This window comes from Emys orbicularis, chromosome 8, assembly GCF_028017835.1.
Source record: "Emys orbicularis isolate rEmyOrb1 chromosome 8, rEmyOrb1.hap1, whole genome shotgun sequence".
NCBI lineage: Eukaryota > Metazoa > Chordata > Testudines > Emydidae > Emys > Emys orbicularis.
The window spans coordinates 84,465,065-84,482,927 of NC_088690.1; the positions used below are offsets into that span (position 1 = coordinate 84,465,065).

The 17,863-nt window shown below is 41.9% G+C and overlaps 1 protein-coding gene across 1 annotated transcript in view; it reads left to right on the plus strand.

Moving 5' to 3' along the window:
• Window positions 1–17,863, plus strand: part of LOC135882298 (rho GTPase-activating protein 7-like) — a 143,292-nt gene that overhangs the window by 101,678 nt on the left and 23,751 nt on the right. Inside the window, exon 2 of the mRNA XM_065409162.1 lies at window positions 15,686–15,757. Coding sequence (XP_065265234.1) covers window positions 15,686–15,757 — 72 coding nt within the window. The remainder of the gene's footprint in view (window positions 1–15,685; window positions 15,758–17,863) is intronic.

The window sequence follows — 17,863 nt, forward strand, 5'->3', positions numbered from 1 at the left end:
AGCCCGCGCATGCCAGAGGTTGCCGACCCCTGATCTATATGGTAACAAAGAGACAATTGGAAATGTGTTCAGCCTTTGCTGTGGCACTTCCTCCCTTTTGGGTGCTCAGAGGCAAACTTCATGATACATTAATGTAGTGCTTTGTAGTTCATATGTGATACCTTTAAATATGTGTGTTGCCAAAAACAACAGCCATTAATTTGATCTCTTTAAAAAAAAAAAGAAAGAAAAGCCAAAACAATTGGAATGATTTTAAAAGTGTAATGGGGTAGCCACCTAGGTGGGCAAGTGGCACTGGCAGCATATTTTGCTGCCACGTGTGGGGGAGGTTATCGGATTCCAGGTTGGGTTTTCCTTGGAATGTTGTTTCAGGAGGGCTGCAGAGGAATCATAGAATATGCTGTAGGGGTGGGAAGAGAACATAACCCCCTCTGAGGTGGTACAGACTGATCTCAAAGAGAGTCACCTCCAACCTGTAACCAAAGGAAATATCCCCATGACTCAGGAGCCTATGTGGGGATGGGGGTGGGGTCTGAGGATCCCAGTAGACTGTTTAAAATAAACCTCAGGGCCTCTGCTTTTGAAACAGTGATGCTACTTCTGTATGATTATGAATGTTTTATCCAGTATAGAGTATTATGGTGAAACAGTACTTCTATGCAGAACACCCTTCACTAAAAATGATCACAGAATTTAATCATAGCTGAAATGAAGTTGGCTTTGTTTCCAGAATTAGAGCACAGGACATTCCTTTATACAGTTCTTCATTTGGGGGTGGGGGTGAGGCAACCAGGGAGAGGTGATCTGTGGGATCTCTGGTAGATTCATGTTTACATGGGAAATATTCCAATGACATCGGAGTTAAAATATGCAGTGGGTTGGCTTTTAATGAGATGTGACTCCACTGATGGGATCAGTGCCTGTCTGAAGTAGTTTGAGTAACTTTCAGAGCAATTTCTACAGTTTTGGTTAAGTATAAGGGAGGGGGAAAGACAGGAAAAAGTTCATTTCCATTTATGAAAAGGTTAATTTTGTTCATGAAATAGCTTTTGAATTTGTTTCAAGTGAACTGCTCCAAGATGACTTGCTGAAGTATCTTTCACCATATTTGGGTAAATCTAGGAGTCTCCGCAACCCGGAATGCCTCTGATTTGGAGATACCGTGTATAAAATCTCTACATGTGTTGGCTACAATAGGCAGACTGTAGTGTTTTAGATTGAAAAAGGGACTGTGTGTCCTTAATATTTGCAAAGTGCTAAGGGTATCTATCTGTGCCATCCAGCACCAGAATCCCACCAGTGTCAGGCATTCAGCAGAGATGATTTGTGAAAGTGGCCCCAACCCCGTGGCATTGGACTTTTCATGTCCAATAGCTCTGTTCTGGATGCAAGACGGTGAGAAAGCAGAAGGCTATAAACCATTGATATGAACTGGAAGAGAGGAAGTTCAGCACCAGAGAGTTACTCTAGTGTGCCAATATGTAAGCAGAGTGACTGTGCGGTAGTGGGCATGGCTGGGCTGTGGAATCAGGAACTATGAAGCATAGGAAAGCGGGGAAATATCTCCTTACTGTCTCACGCTCCTATCCTGCGAATCTCTACAGCGTGCCACCCTGGAACTGGGCTTGGGGATTTTGATGTATTTATATAAATTATGGTGACACCTAAAGATCTCATCCAAAATCTAGTACAAGGGCCTCAACATGGTAGAACACACACAGTCTCTGCCTCAAGGAACTTTAAAATCTAAAGGTCCTGTGATGCTGCAACATGAAACCCCTGTGCAGGGTAGGCTGACCAGATAGCAAGTGTGAAAAATCGTCAGGGGTGGGGGGTAATAGGAGCCTATATAGGACAAAGCCCCAAATATCGGGACTGTCCCTATAAAATCGGGACATCTAGTCACCCTAGTGCAGGGGCACAGTCCCATTTACCTCAGTGGGGCTCTTTGTGGGTGCATGGGTCCGTCCACCTCCATCGTAGTGCAGGATCAGCACCTACATACTCAAAATTGACCTCAAAGGCCTTCTGAAGCCCTTCACCATTCAGTCATGGCTGCACGGCACTCGACCAGGTCCTACCATATTAACATTCTTTTCTGCCTACCTGCTCTTGATCAATTACCTATATAATATGAGGCTTGCATTCAAGATCACTGTAAACACCATTTACTAATAAACTAACTCTTTGAAATAGTACTAAAATGCTATCATTTCTTCCTGTCTCATCACATACTGGCAGCTGTTCAAAGGAAAATTAGAATGGGAAAAAGATTGTATGATCATACAGATGGAGCATTTTTTTCACATAGAAAGTCTGTCTACAGATGTTCTCCCCAATTGACAGTAATACATTCTGTCTTCCTAACCCCAGTGCATAGATGAGAATTTAATCAGTGAAGGGTGTGTACTTTTTACATTGAATGGGTGGATCTCTTACTTGACTGGCAACAATTTCTAAATTAATCACTGTTGGATATCCTAAATCAGGTTTATGTAATCTCATTTGTAGCACATGTGCTCAGTGAATCAAGAGCATAATAATACAGTTGCTTTATTCTGTCATAAAGAATTGCCAATTTAGAGGCCAGTTCTACTCAAATTAGAATTGGCTCCTTCACAAGGCTGTACAAGTCTTAAAATACCAAGTTTTGAGGGACACTTTTACCATGTGGAAACCATATGTAATTTTAATGAACTGAGCCCTTAAATTGCAACTTTATCAGGCTATCACAATTAGGGTTGGGCAAAATGGATTGGATAGAAAATTGCATGACCTTGCTTTTCAAATCTTCACTTAAAAATCAAACCAAACCCAAAAGGAACTTTTATTTGAAGTTTTAAAAATATATTTGATTAACCACTTCATTCTTTTTCATTTTTATCTCCCTGTGCACTTCAGGTTCCAAACTGGAAGTGCCTAAACATCACAAGATGTTGTATTAAGGAAATTTCTAACCCAGTTTTGCAATCTGAAGTGGTTCATAGACTTTGGATAAGTATCTGAACCTGAAGAATGATCAAAGCATCTCATCCTTTCGAGGGTCTCCCCTTTCTACTCATAATATTTAACAATTCAAAAGCCACCAAACTAACCTTGATTTAAAGTGTAGCTGAAAGAAAATGTATGAATAGTAACCTAAGGTATGCTTCTGAAGCCAAACCACATTATAATCCGGTACCATATGGCTCTAAGCATCCATAAAGGTTGTTCAAATATTTTTATTATAATGCACCATAATGTATGGTTTAACTTGGCTCCAGAAACAATGTGGACAGAGTTTTAAATTTTTTAATTTAAAAAAATGTGGCCTCTGCAATTACAGAATAGGAAAATGTTTACAAGTTTGAGATAAGCCACATTCGGAAAATGTCACATATCAGGCTGGCTAATTAAATTGTTTTGGTTTATTAAAAATATATAATCAAAGGGTTCATTGAAAACAGCCTACAGCAAATTCAGAGAAATCTGTGATCAGTCACAAAGTTCAGAATGTTTTTAGCACACGAGTGCATTGCTCAACAAGTGTGCATATTTCAGACCACAAACTATTTTTGTCTAGACTAAGTCTACATAAGCAAAATAGTCTGAAAGGTACTCTCTATTCCATAAAATCTGTTATGCCAATGGACTTGATTATAACACAATAGTCCATGATATGGTTTAGTCTGGCAGTGTAGATGGGACCCAAAGTGGGTTTTAATCATGAGCCCAAATCTTGTTTATCTCTTGCAAAAGTCCAAGGAAGCCTGTCTAAGAACATGTAAGTCACTCATTAGAACTGGGAATAGAATGCAAGTCTCCTGATTCCCCCAGATTTGTAATTAATCATGCTACCATACACTGAACTGATAGATTTTAGATTTTTCCACTACCACCTTTTAGATCCAACAACTTGAGATCTTTTAGTTTGTGATGACTAACTAAATCTTGGGCTTGTCTACACTGGCAATTAACAGCGCTGCAACTTTCTTGCTCAGGGGTGTGAAAAAAAACACCCCCTGAGCTCAGCAAGTTGGAGCGCTAGGAGCTACACCCGTCATTGAGGTGTTTTTGTTTTGTTTTGTTTTGTTTTTAGAGCCATGACCACACAAGGCACGTTAAGGCACCTTAAGGTCCAAAAAAGGTGCAAGACGCCCTGAGAAAATCAACAAGAGCTTGTCTGGGGCTGTTCAAATGAAAAAAGTCTTTGACATGTAAAATACCCTCTCTCAAAATCTGGAATTTCTGCTATGGTAGAAAGATTACCTATATCTGATGGAAAGTGAAGGGAATAAACCTGATTTAAAACTAACAGATCTTAATTGAGAAATTTGATAAATTTTACAGCTGAATCTTTTTGTGCAATAGATTTCCTCCAAGAAATAGGTGCAAGCTGTTAGTGTAATGTCTGTCATATTTGAATAGTATAACAGGGCACTGATATCAGAATATGAAGCTACCCAACTAGAGCTGAGGTCATTGGCATGTTAATTACATCAGACAAATAAATTGTGGAACTTGTGGCAATTAATTCTCAGTGGGTGCAAACAGAATCACTTGGCCCTAAACTGAACACAGCTGGGTAGTGTTGCAGCTATTAGTGACTCATTTTAAACATGCCTGAGAGATCCTATATCCTTAATCCATGTAATATATAGCATGTCATGGAATTATAAATTGACAAGAACAAGGAAATTGCTACATCATAGTATCTAAGTTTATAGATTCATTCATTTTAAGGCCAGATGGGACCACTGTGATCAGCTAGCCCTGGTCTATGCTAGGAATTTACTTCAGGATAACTATGTTTCTCGGGTACGAAAAATCCACACCCCTCAGAGACGTAACTGTGCCGACCTAACCCCAGGCATAGACCAGCACTAGGTCGGTGGAAGAATTTCTTCTGTTTCCCTAGCTATCACCTCTCCGGGAAGTAGACTTCCTACACCAACAGGAGAAGCCTTCCTATTGGTGTAGGCAGTGTCTACGCTGAAGTGCTACACTGGTGCAGCTGCACCGCTGCAGCGTTTTAAGTAGATCTATCCCTACTCTGACCTCCTGTATAACACAGGCCAAAATAATTTCTAGAGCAGCTCTTTTAGAAAAACAACACACTTGTTTTTGTTCAGGATCTTTTTTACCTTTATGTCTGAACAGATATTGACACGGTCTAGCTAGAGTCATAGACTGTCTCTCATCTGTTTCCTAGCTTGTATTGGTTGAAATAGTAATGTTAACTTTACTTTCTAATTTTCTTTTTAATGACAAAACATTTTTCATTTAACATATGTATTGCAATCCCAGTACAATTACAATTATCACCTCAAATAGGACCCAATATAATCTCCATGGCACATTAACTTGTCTTTAATATTGACTGAGGGGTATCAGTACATGCCCAGCCCTAGTACATGTTGGTGCATATTTGAAAGCCTTGTGCCTGGGCTGTTCAGAATTCCCTCAGCTGAGCTGTAGTGGGTTGGTGACTTCCTCAGAAATTGTGTGTGTATATTTATACCCTCTCCCCCATAGACTTATTGGTACTATAGCACTCTGATCTTCCTTAATATATGGGCATAAAATTATGGTTTATGGGAAGCATTATGATGAATTGTGTCAATATGTAATATGTGGACCCTTATTGCGTGGACCGTTGGCACAGTATGTTGGAAGTCTGTTATGTTAAAGGGACAGTATGAACTTGAAATCTAGACTGCTTAAAATAGAAAAGCAGTTTCAGGTACTATACCTGCCCTTTAGTCCCGCAACCAATTTTTTTGGGGGGAGGGGAGGTGTTACAATTGCATTTCCTTTTTGAAACAATATTTTGTCTCTCCACTGTTGCTATGTGAAAAATCCTCACAAAAAGGGGAAACAGCAAAATGATTATACACAAAATGCTCTCAAATGTACAAAGTATAGAAACTTCCCCACTCTAATCTTTGGTCTTATCTGCCCTAGACATTTTCTTACACCTGTGGTAGTGCAATGGTGTAATATTGTAGCTCCGTAATTGGAACAACAGTGGGAGCACTAGTGGCAATAGGCTGCCAGTGTTGCAGTCATTGTTGCGTAAGCCAGCTCTAGTCAGGAGTAGACAACAAAGAGGTTAAGACAACTGTGCTGCTGGTAACAATAGTGGGAAATTTTAAGGAAAAACTTCTAATGCAGATGCAGTCTAGATACTAATCTTAGAAGCAGCCTGTAGGGAAAAATGGAATCAGAAGTGTGAAGTGATGATTAAACTGTCTGCATCCCTTTAACACACAATCAAGAGAGTGCCAAATTACATTATGATACCCATGTGACAGGGGGAGGGATAGCTCAGTGGTTTGAGCATTGGCCTACTAAACCCAGGGTTGTGAGTTCAGTCCTTGCAGGGACCACTTAGGGATTGGGGCAAAATCAGTACTTGGTCACTGCTAGTGAAGGCACTGGACTTGATGACCTTCCAGTTCTACGAGATAGGTATATCTCCATATATATATATGTATGTTTCTTCCCATATGTGTGTTAGCTCTGCTCAAGCTGGTGCTCTAAAATGGCAGTGTGAGTAGCAGCCTGAGTACAATCCCACCCAACCCTGAGTATGTTGTACTCAGGGCTAGCCTGTGCCACTGCAGTCACACTGCTATTTTTAGTGTTCCAGCTTCAGCAGATCTAGCATGTTCTCACCCATACTGGGAAGCCCCCTCTGAAAGCCTATTATGCCAGTGTAAAGTTCAGTTGATAGGTCTTGCCATGCCTGGTTGCCCTGGGGCTCTTCAAATCTCATTTGCACCAGGTACACAATTAAAGAACTGACAACTGACTGACCAGTGTGAAAGAATATCCCCTATGTCCTAACTATCTTTTAAGTTTTTTCTATCCAAACAATACACAGTTGCTACTTTTCTAAGTAAACTAACATGGTTGTTGATTTTAAGGCTTTTTATACAGTTTGATGTACTATGCAACAAAACCCATTTACAAACAAGCTCAAGTGAATTACATAGGGTGACTTTATCAATACCCATGAGAGGAAAGACTATCCGGTAGTTCAGATGCCAGCCTGGGACTCTGAGACTAGGGAACAATTCCCTGCTCTGCCATAGATTTCCCATGTTACCTTGGTCAAGTCATCTAGTGCCTCAGTTCCCCATCTGTAAAACAGGGATAACAGCACTGCCTTGCCTTGCAGGAGTGTTGTGAGGAGCTCTTTGACCAACAAGGTAGTGTCAGCAAGAATGTGAGGCTGCTAATTGTCGTGAACTTTGGCCTGTGACAAATCTTTCATTAGAAATGTCTCAAAATAGGGAGTTACTATGGAAAAACAAATAGATTTGACTATCACGGGCACAGGTGTAGTAATATGTATTTAGTGTATTGCCCCCTCTCTCTGATCTCCCTCCCCCCCCCCCCAAAATCTGCTAACAATGTCTGCTGTACAGTAATATTCTAGGATGCTTAGGATTCTAGCAACTATTATTTTTGATGCCCCATAAATTAGAGGGAATCAAGAAATTTCACTTCCATTTTTTGATGAAACTTCATTTTCTGTTGAAAAACTCCTTACTGGGGTTTGTTTTCACGGGGGAATAGCCCACAGGATTAACAGCATGAAAGCACTCTCTTAGTGCCGAATAAGAGTATCCGCTCCAGGAGCTAGTGTGGAATAGCTATTGAACTTTAAATTCACACCTTACCTTATTTTGCAATAGCTTCCCCATCTAGATAGGTCCTTCAACTCAGATTTTTAAAATAATGTAGTTTTGCTATGCTCAGCATAGCAATAACTAACCTGATTTAGGAGTCAAAATCGCATTAACAATCAATGGGTCTTAAACTTCTAAATCAGTTACGCATTGCAATGCTGAGCACAGAAACACCTACATACCTTTACAAATCTGAGTCTTTAGAAGTTTATTTAGTGAACCATCAAAGGCTGGAGGTGGAAGAGTCCTATGCTAATAGTATCAAAGCAGCACACTGGGATAAATATCTCAAGTATGGCTCAAGCTTTTCTGGGTTACTGGTGTACCAGTTTTTGAGCACAGCCTTCCTGGTTAGTGCATTATAGCTACATGGCACTGCATGTAGCTACTTAAGTGAAACTTAATTTTAATTTATTAGGAAAAAAATTCCTAAGAGCAATTGTTACAGCTCTTAATAAATGATAGTGCACGCCCCAGGATCATACAGCGAGCAGAAAAAAAATCCATGCTGGAGTTGTTGACCATTGAAGGGCAAGGATCCGAGTGGAGGGGAAGGGATTCTGGCTTCCTCCCTACAGATAAATCACTCTCCGCTTCTAGTTAAACCCGGAAAGGGGGGGGGGAGGGGGAGGTGCGAGCCGTCTGTCAAAGCAGTGGTAGGTAACAGGAGCCTGCCCAGGTTTCCTTGTAGCCTTCAATCACGCGGGTAGTAAAGTTAATTTCATTAACACTTAACACCCCTTTGTCCCCTGGCTCAGGGCTAGGAGCCGGCGAGGCTGCCGAGGCAGCTTGCCCCCAGGATCGGGGGAGGGGGAGAGCCCGGGACACACGGACGGAGCCTAGCTGCTGTTCACCCCCTCAGTAGTGGTGGCACCGGGCGGCCAGCTCGCTGCGCGCCGGATCCCTCCCAGCTGAGCTGGGGAGCCCAGGCCGCCTCCCACGCCCTCCGCACCGGATTGGAGGACTCCACAAGGGCCGTGCCCCGCGGGCAAACGCAGCGCAGCGCCCGCCGCGCGGCTCTGGCTGCCCTGGGCTGGGAAGAGCTCGAGCCGCGGCAGGGAGCCGGCAGGATGATAGTGACACGTGAGTGGCGGGGCGGCTGCTGATGCCCAGCGGGAGAAGGGGGAATGTCCGCGGAGGGGAGCAGCGGGGCCGAGACCGATTGGCGCCCGGGGCCGGGCCGAGGACGCCTGGGCACTAGCGGCTCGGTGTTCCGCGGGGTGAGCCGCCAGGGGAGCGCTCCGAGCGCAGCGCGCTGGGGCTGCCACTGGTGCTCCCCTGGCTGGCTGGGGACTCGGTCCCGCCCGCTCTCCGTGCTGTGGGGCGGCTCTGACCGACACCCTGCAAAGACGGTGGTTATTCTGCTGCAGAAACCTGCCTTGGTGATGGCTGTGGGGTGCGCGCGGGGTGTGTGTGTCTCTTTCTCCTAACCTTAGTGAATAGCACCCCCCCCCCTTTATTCCCTCCAGTTCAGTGTGCTGGTCGGGGATGGCTTTGAGTTGGGCACTCCCCAGTTTTTCACCTGTTAGCTGAAGTCTTTCTGCAGTCGGGCTTGTAGCCAGGCCCGGTGAGAACGTAGGTTTTCTTTTCCCTGGTGTTATTCTGCCGCCAAACAACTTGCCTTTAAAGCATCTAGGTCAGTGGCCTAGATTCTTCAGAGACCATCTTGACCTTGAACTCACTGATTGTGTGTCTCCTGCAATACATGCTGTAGGATAAACTGAGGCACAGAGCAGTTAGGTGGCTGCTATGCTTTAGCTCACTTACAAATAAAAACCTCATCATCCTCTTTATAACTGCAACAGGACACTTACACTTCAAATGTATTCAGTTCAAAACAAGTAAATAGATATGTGTAAAGGGGGTGGCATTCCCCCCCCCCCCCACCACCTTGCCAGGAGATTATGGTTTAAATATTTGGTAGGGATTCTCCAATTAACATTGGTAATGCACAAGGTGCTGCTCAAATTCATATGGTTCCAGGGGAGTTTACAACTGAGACATTGATTGCAAAGCTGAGCCAGAGCAAATAATTGTGTTTCCGGGGTATACTGGAAGACTTGACTCCCAAGGACAGAGTTGTAATGTGGGTGAGTGTATATGCTGGCAGGCAGTGACACTGAAACAGTGACAGCAGTACTCCAGAGAAAACAGAATGTACTTTTTTAGGGCAAAAGGAACTATTGAAAGGATTTGAGGGCATACACTTTTAATTGAGGTGAATGGCCAGAAACAATTATATCCAGTGGATTGTGCGGTATAATTTTTTGTGTAGAACTACAAGTGTTTGTAAATACATTTGTGGTGCTGCCGGAGGCTAGAAATCTGATTTGTGATACCTATTGGGATTTTGGTGTACAGCTAGGCAATACATTGGTATTTGGGTGGATCTAGTCCAATGGACGTGTTTTTCACAGCACATGTGCAAATGGGAATTGGCTTCCTAGGAGCTGAAGTTTATGGACAGCTGATATGAAATTTTACAGATGCAACACGGAATACAGACCAAGGATGTCAGGAAGGACTAATAAGTTTATCTGCAACCTGGATCAGCCCCAGAGTCAACTCAACAGCTTGAATCACAGCCCACAATGAAACCAAGCAAGAGGCTTCATGAAGAACCTGTTAGCTTAGTAGGTGCTGGGATAGGCTAATTTGTTGTAGGAACAATGCATTCCGGAGTTTGACATCTGGCTGCTGAAGCTGCCAAGCATGTCCCATGCATGTTGACTTCAGTTTTGGAGCAGATAGAGGTGGTTGAGAAGGACAATAGATTCAGCATTACCAGTAACAGAAGGAGGCAGCAGCATCCGATTAGTATTGGAGCCAACTGCTTTGCTGTATTTTTTTTTTTTTTTGGCTTGCCTTTTGCTGTCATAGTAAGATTATTGTATTATGGAAAAAATCCTTCACGTGTCACACAGGGATCAAGAGGGAACAAAACTCTTTTGAATTATTTCTGTAGCCTCACAAATTGGCGTCCTAGCCTAATCATGTAAAGTTAAAATTAATTCTACACTAATTGTTCTCTCCTTTGTACCTGCTGTGAGTAAGGAGGAGATGCTGCTACGCTTCCTGGTGAGCTGGGACTGTTGAGCAAATCTTACTTTTCATAGCGATTTCTTATGCAATTTAGTGCTGCTGAAATGGAGAGTCCTGGGATAATTGGTATGGAGTTGCTGCAAACAGCAGGAATGTTCACCATCTGCAAGGTTTTGGAACAATTTCAGACTTAAAAACCCTCCCCCTTCAATTTTCTTAAACCCCGATCACCATCTAATTCTTATCCATCAAAACTGGAAAACTACATTGTGACACAATGAAGGTGAAAGATGTGCGTTTACCTTGATCTTGATAATGGAGATGTTATAGTTTTCAAATGCAGGAAAGTGGTAGCGAGGGACAACTGTTTAAAAAAAAACCCCAAACAATACATTAAGAATGAGTTTTATGTTCAATATATTGCAGCAATACTGTCAAGCATAAATTTATATGCTGTAGTTTTAAACCAATATCCTTACCTGTTACTCTTAAATTATTAAAACAAAGTATTTTTAAATTCTAAAGTACTAGTTACCATTCATACTGCTTGTTTACATGAAGTATTTCATCATTTTAGACTGAGATTAGACTAGTTTGTTTCATGTGCTCTTTCTGGTTAGTTTCATTTTCTGCCTTTCCTATACTAGCACAGGGCTGCTGTTCTTGGGCAGCAAACACGGCAGAGGGTATGTTTAAATTCAAATCTTCATTGACATTTTAATAAAAACATGAATATTTGTATTAATGTGAGCATTTGTTTGGTTTTTGGACCTAATCATCCCTTCTAAATTTTGGTTATGTGATAACCAGCCTACGTAACTCTGTATTACAATCCTATATGGAAAATTGGCACAGGTCATGCATTTGTGTTTTGCTTCCCATAAACATTTGGCAGTGACCCTATCACCTTTGGCTCAAGAGAAAACAGCTAACTTTAAAGTGCTGCCTCTAATCTCTGATTAAACTAATGGGGCTTGCAGGAAATGGAAATTTTCCAACTGCTTAAATATTTATAAAACCAAACAGTGTATTTAATGTGTGAGGAGGAGTTGCCATGTCAGAGTCACTCTGGTATTTCATACCATATGCAAATAATGCTGTACAATCTCTAGGAATCTGCCTTCTGCTCAATCCTGAGAAAGAGGATGTAATTGTAATACAATTTGGAGTGTCACTCCTGTGCCAGCTTTTCAAAGGATCTCCCATTTCCTGCTTCTATTTAGGAGGGCCTGACTCCTTCCCTACAAGCATCTGAGCAGCTATATTGGCATCAAAAAAGAGTAAGCAGTTAGAATCATCCTGTGTTTACTAGCATATCTATTTTAAAAAGTTGGTCAATAAGTCTATTGATAGATCCTGTTGTAGTATCTGTGTAACTGTATAGGGGCAAAAACAATTCTAACAATTTAGTGAGGTTGGTAGTTATCGATAGTGGCTAACACACAAAGTTTGTACAACGGTTACAAGAACTGCACAAATATTTATTAATCCCCATACCACTTTAAGACAAAATACATTTCTTGATTTCACAGCTCAAGAGAACTGAGACTGGGAGGGGCAAAGTGGCCGTGGGACGGAGCAGGTATTAGAAGTCAAGAGTTCATGTCTCTTCTGCATAAACTACTAGGCTAGGCTGCTTCCCTGATCAAAAAGTAACATGGGTGACCATTTCAACAGGCTAAATAACTAGATGGGCTCTGCTCTATATAAACAGATATCTCAGACTCCAGTTTAGTTCTCACTGAGCTTTGGCGTCTCTTAGCTGCACTTTTAAAGCACTGTGTTAGTTTACAGAGCAATAATATTCATGATTACAGTAGCTCAGTTAAACCAGGATTTATAAGTGCCTTGTTACATCTCTAATCCGTGGTGCCCAAGTTTGATCCTATACTCTTGGTCCGATACAGTGCCATGCCTTCATGAGTATTTCCCTTTTTTCAGGTGTTAACACTTTGGGAGCGTTGGAATGCTCTGTGTGCATCCATAGAAAACATCAGTTGGGTATTTAATATGTATGCCATTGCTACCAAAATAGCCTTTCAGACATCACATGTCTTAAAGTTCCTTGCTGTCAGGCCGCAAATTAGCCTGGCACATCAGGAGTCTAATGTAGGTCAACACAAATTTTCCTTTTGATAAAGTTTATTGCCTCCTCTCAGGTTGATTAGTATCATATTGGTACAGTTTGTTTTTGGGGGGGGATGTCCTTAGATCATATCTAAACAGCTGGGACTCTATTTTCCAATTATCTTAATTCCCGTTAGAGTTAAGAGGAGCTGCACCTAAATCTTCCCTGGATGTCAGTGGCATCCACAGACTTTTTAGAGCATTTTGGCAACCATTTCTAGCAGTGAAATAATAACTGCTAGACTGTTTCAAAAGTTCTAACATTGGAACAGATGTAGAGTAAGAAGTGTATTGATGCTTCCTGTACAGAAGCCTGGTAACAGAGGGGCAGCAAGCCAAGATGAAGCTATTCAAAGTAAAGAACTTTGTAGTGTCTGTAACCTTTGTGTACAGTGCTGCATTGAAATACCTGAAGGTAGAAGTTCATTTAGCTACAGAATAGAGGTGGCAGCGGTACAACTTTTCCGAAGCTGCCTTAACCTTGTCCCGAAGGGACCACCACTGTGGTGAAAAGGTCATTGTGTCCAGGATCATTAGCTGATGAAGAAATTACTAATGGAAACATTTTTTTAAGCTGCGGTTCCTGGATTAGTTTTTTCTTGATTCAATTCACAGTGGAAATGCAGCTGTAGTTTCAGAAGGAAGCTCTGGGTTACTTTAACCTGGGAAACTATTTAACATTTATGGGACTATGTAGACTCTTCCGTCTTCGCTGGAAAAAAGATGTGCTTAACTTACGTTAACTAACATGAGTTAAAGTCCTAATGAAGACAAGGCAGGACGTAGTTTACTTTTTGCAGAGTTAGCAGGTTGAGTTAAAGGGCTGGTCCACACTAACCCCCCAGTTCGAACTAAAATACGCAACTTCAGCTACGTGAATAACGTAGCTGAAGTCGAAGTACCTTAGTTCGAACTACAAGGTACTTACCGCGGGTCCACACGCGGCAGGCAGGCTCCCCCGTCGACTCCGCGTACTCCTCTCGCAGAGCAGGAGTACCGGCGTCGACGGCGAGCACTTCCGGGATCGATTTATCGCGTCTAGACAAGACGCGATAAATCGATCCCAGAAGATGGATTGCTTACCGCCGAACCCGGAGGTAAGTATAGACGTACCCAAAGACTATGATGAATTTAGGGTTTCCTTGACATGCTAATTTGTGTGAAAACTACAAATGGCCTTACCTAACACAAGGGCAAATTCTAGTGAAGACAGATCGAGTTAAGAACAAAGCTTTTTTTCCTAGTAAAGTTAATGCCTAAAGATTTATTATTATTCTTTTCCCTTATTGTGGGTATGTCATTTAGGAATGTGCGTGTGATTTATCAATCTGTTCCTGATTTTGTTAATAAAGGTTATGCTTTGATAAAATTATGTGCAAACTGGGGGCAGTTGAACCTGAAATGTGTATTATGAGAGCAGCAGCAATGGTGTATTTAGACTGGTGAAGTTGGGATAGTGGTAGAAATAAGTATTTATTTGTGAAAAATTTTAAAAATGGAGAGAAGTGCATCAGTCTATTTAAAACAAATGTCATTTCAACCTACCTCCTTACTTGAAGGTGAAAATGGTTGCTTGGGGTGTGCATTGCAATAGGATTACCTAAATTAATCAAACTGAGCTTATTTGCATTTAGTAATAAAACAGATTCAGAGTTGAGAGATTCAAAATTCACTTTACGAAGAAGGAGCAAAGCAGTAAATTCATGACAAAACTAGAAATACATAAATTAATTCCTTCAGCTTACTAAACTGGTAACTTACTGCTGAATATTTCAAGCAAAATCAGGCTACGCATTCCTATGCATAAATGTATGGAATGCATTTTTTGTTTAGAAAACATATTTTAACAAACCAGTTTGTTCCTTCAGTCTAATATGCCAGATTCTGAAGCTCTTTTTAAAGATTTGAGGAGAATGTATAGGGACTGTCTGTGTGTCAGGCAAGCCTTGACAGTTTGGTTGTACTCATAACTCAACTAGAAGTATCCCTAGGAAGGAGAAGAGTGCAGTTCAGGATTCCTCCCCTCCACAACAGACACCAGTAACTTCCAATATTGGCACAGTTTAGAGGCAGTTGGTATGTGCTATTCCAACAGCATACTAAACTTGTTTACATTTTTAAGGCATCTGGTGAGTGTTCTGTATTTCTGTAAGGTTATGCTTTGCCTCTGCTCCTGTGGGAATGTTATAGTATTGGCCATAATTGCTATAAAATGAGCAGTTGATTCCTGATATCTGTTGTTCTGAAGTAACTGCCAAGTGGAATTGATAGTGGGCAAGGAACAAAATATTAAGACTCTACCAACGGGTACTATACTGGGGCAAATTCTTGTTACTAAGAACTAGTAAGTGGTGTTCAATGTTACTAATGGTGTGCTGGTCTTCCAGTTTAACTAATAAAGTAGTATTCTCTGCTATGTGTATGTCCTGCTGTCATGCCTAAGAGTCAGTACGTGTGACTGGCCATTGATATCTTGGACCGGTAACTGGACATATGTATCATATATCCTTTTTTGTTCATTCCAACGTATAACAGATGTTTCAGAGCACAAGATTTTCACAGATGGATGACGTAGACTGGTACACTATATAGCAAATATACCCCACTTTCAACATATTTGTATGTTTGCTGCGTCTACTCTACGGTGGAATAAATACTGTGTGTGTGTGTACGCATGCCAAATGGTAAACTAGCAGAATTCGCATATGTAGGATTCCTCAGGATTCCACCTTTGTGGAGTCATACAGAATAACCTCACTTATTTAATAAAAGTCACCCCAATTGCTTGATCTCTAAATTTTTTGTTAACCACTGAAAGTCAACCTTTTGTTTTATTACAGAAATTGAAGCCAAAGAAGCCTGTGACTGGCTGAGGGCTGCTGGTTTCCCCCAATATGCTCAGTTATTTGAAGGTACAGTATGATCCATACATCTGATATTAAATCCAACTGGAATCCCTTTTAAAAAAAAAAAAAAAAAAAAGAGAGAGAGGGGAAAAAAAAAAAAACACTTTCAGAGCCTAGTACCTCTGACCACACTTATACTGTAAGCACAGCCATGTTGTAACCAGTTCATACAAATTTAATCTGATCCAGTTTAACAAACAAAACATGCAGCTGAGTTGTGCGCATGGAAACTATATCTTAAGTTAATGTTTGAGCAGCAATGTAAAGTGCCTTTTTTAAAAAAACGATGGGGGGCGAGGGGGAAGGAGCAAATATGAGTAATAGGCTCTGGTAGCAGAGATTGCAATTCAGGTTTAATTTCAGTTTCCCTACTTTGAAAAAGTTCTGAGCTATTAAAATCTCCTTCCTTTTTGGCTGAAATTTTCCACGTTTCATTTTTTTTACTCCTAGCAGTCCCTCAAGCTCTCTCTCCACCCTCCCAGAAATGCTTGAACATAGTTGTTTGAACCACTTTTTTAAGAGGGGGGAAATACTCTTCCAATCAGAAATGTCTCAAATAGGTTATAAATTTAGTCTCAGCTTGTTCTCATAGTGTTATTGGGCTATAAGGATTATGCTAAGTTTGGAAAAAATGATTGTCATTTTGAAGTTATAAACATTTAAAAACAGAGCAGTTTTATGTGTGCACGTTAGAAGTATGCTTTTTAATATTTGTTTATCAGTCGAAACTTTTGATTTAGGATAGCTGGGTTGAGGGGACGTGAAACCAAATAGCTATAGATCAAGGAATTTACAAACATCACTGGCAACACTTCCTTTCTTTAAAACAGACCAGCAAATAAATCAGTGATTGCAACATTTAGATTGAGAAATCAAATAGTCAAAGCTAAACTTGGAAGTCATATGCCTTAAAATGTGGTGTCTCATGATATCCTTTGTCAGACTGAAATATATAGTAGATATAAACTAGCATTTTATATGCAACCTTAGATTTTGTGTAGATACTCAGTGTACCATACTGTATAATACTCTCTGAATTAGCCTGAGGATGGAATGCAGTGTTCTGACTCCGCTTGATATTTAAATCTCAATAAAAGAATCCAAGAAAAACATTGCCAGTGGATCTAGCAGGCTCCTTGATCTGGGAGGGTAGATCTCAAAATCTGGGCTGTCAAACTTTAATCATACTTTTACACTGGAGAACTGACTTTACTCAGGTGTTGCATGTTTTGTTGATCTCATTAAAGTTTAAGCAGAGTGTCCCAGGCCAATGGGGTCTGCGGGAAGCCGCGTGGGCTGAGGGATGTGCTGGCTGCTGCTTCCCGCTGCCCCCGTTGGCCTGGAGCGGTGAACCGCGGCCAGTGGGAGCCAGGATCGGCTGAACCTGCGGACGCAGCAGGTAAACAAACCGGCCCGGCTTGCCAGGGTGCTTACCCTGGTGGGCTGCAGGCCAAAGTTTGCCGATCCCTGGTCTAGGCTGTGTGTAGTGGGCAGGTCCTTACCATAGACAAGATTTTTGTCAGAAATTCCAGTTTTATAAATACATGTAGGCAGTATTGCCATCTCATAACTTTATCGTGACTCTAGCAATTTTGGTGGGTTTTTTTTTTTTTTTTTTTGACAAAGAATTTAGACTGTACTTGCCATCACATTTCAGTTTAAGTTAAATAAAACTAAGAACCTTGGTTTTAATGCAACCTAATAGCCTAGTCTTGTAAACACCGAGGCCCCAGTCCAGCAAACACTTATGCACATGAGCAGAGCTGTCCCTTGGGTACGTCGAATCGGGGTGACCGCCCCAGGCCCCACGCTCTGGGGGGCCCTGCGCTTCGATAAAATCATGAGGCGGTGAGCTGGGTGGGCGAGTGGGGTTAGGAGGCGAGCAGCAGGCGGGGGGGGGGGGCAAGGAGGAGCCGCCCTACCAGAACCTCCCTCTCCCCCCAGCACCTCCTGCCCGCTTCCAGGCCCCGCCGATCAGCGCCTTCCCCTCCCTCTCAGCGCCTGCCGTGGATCAGATGTTTCACGGTGTCAGGAGGTTCTGTGGGGGGAGGGGAGAGGAGCAAAAGTGCAGCATGCTTGTGTGGGGCAGGCGTGGAAAGAAGCAGAATGGGG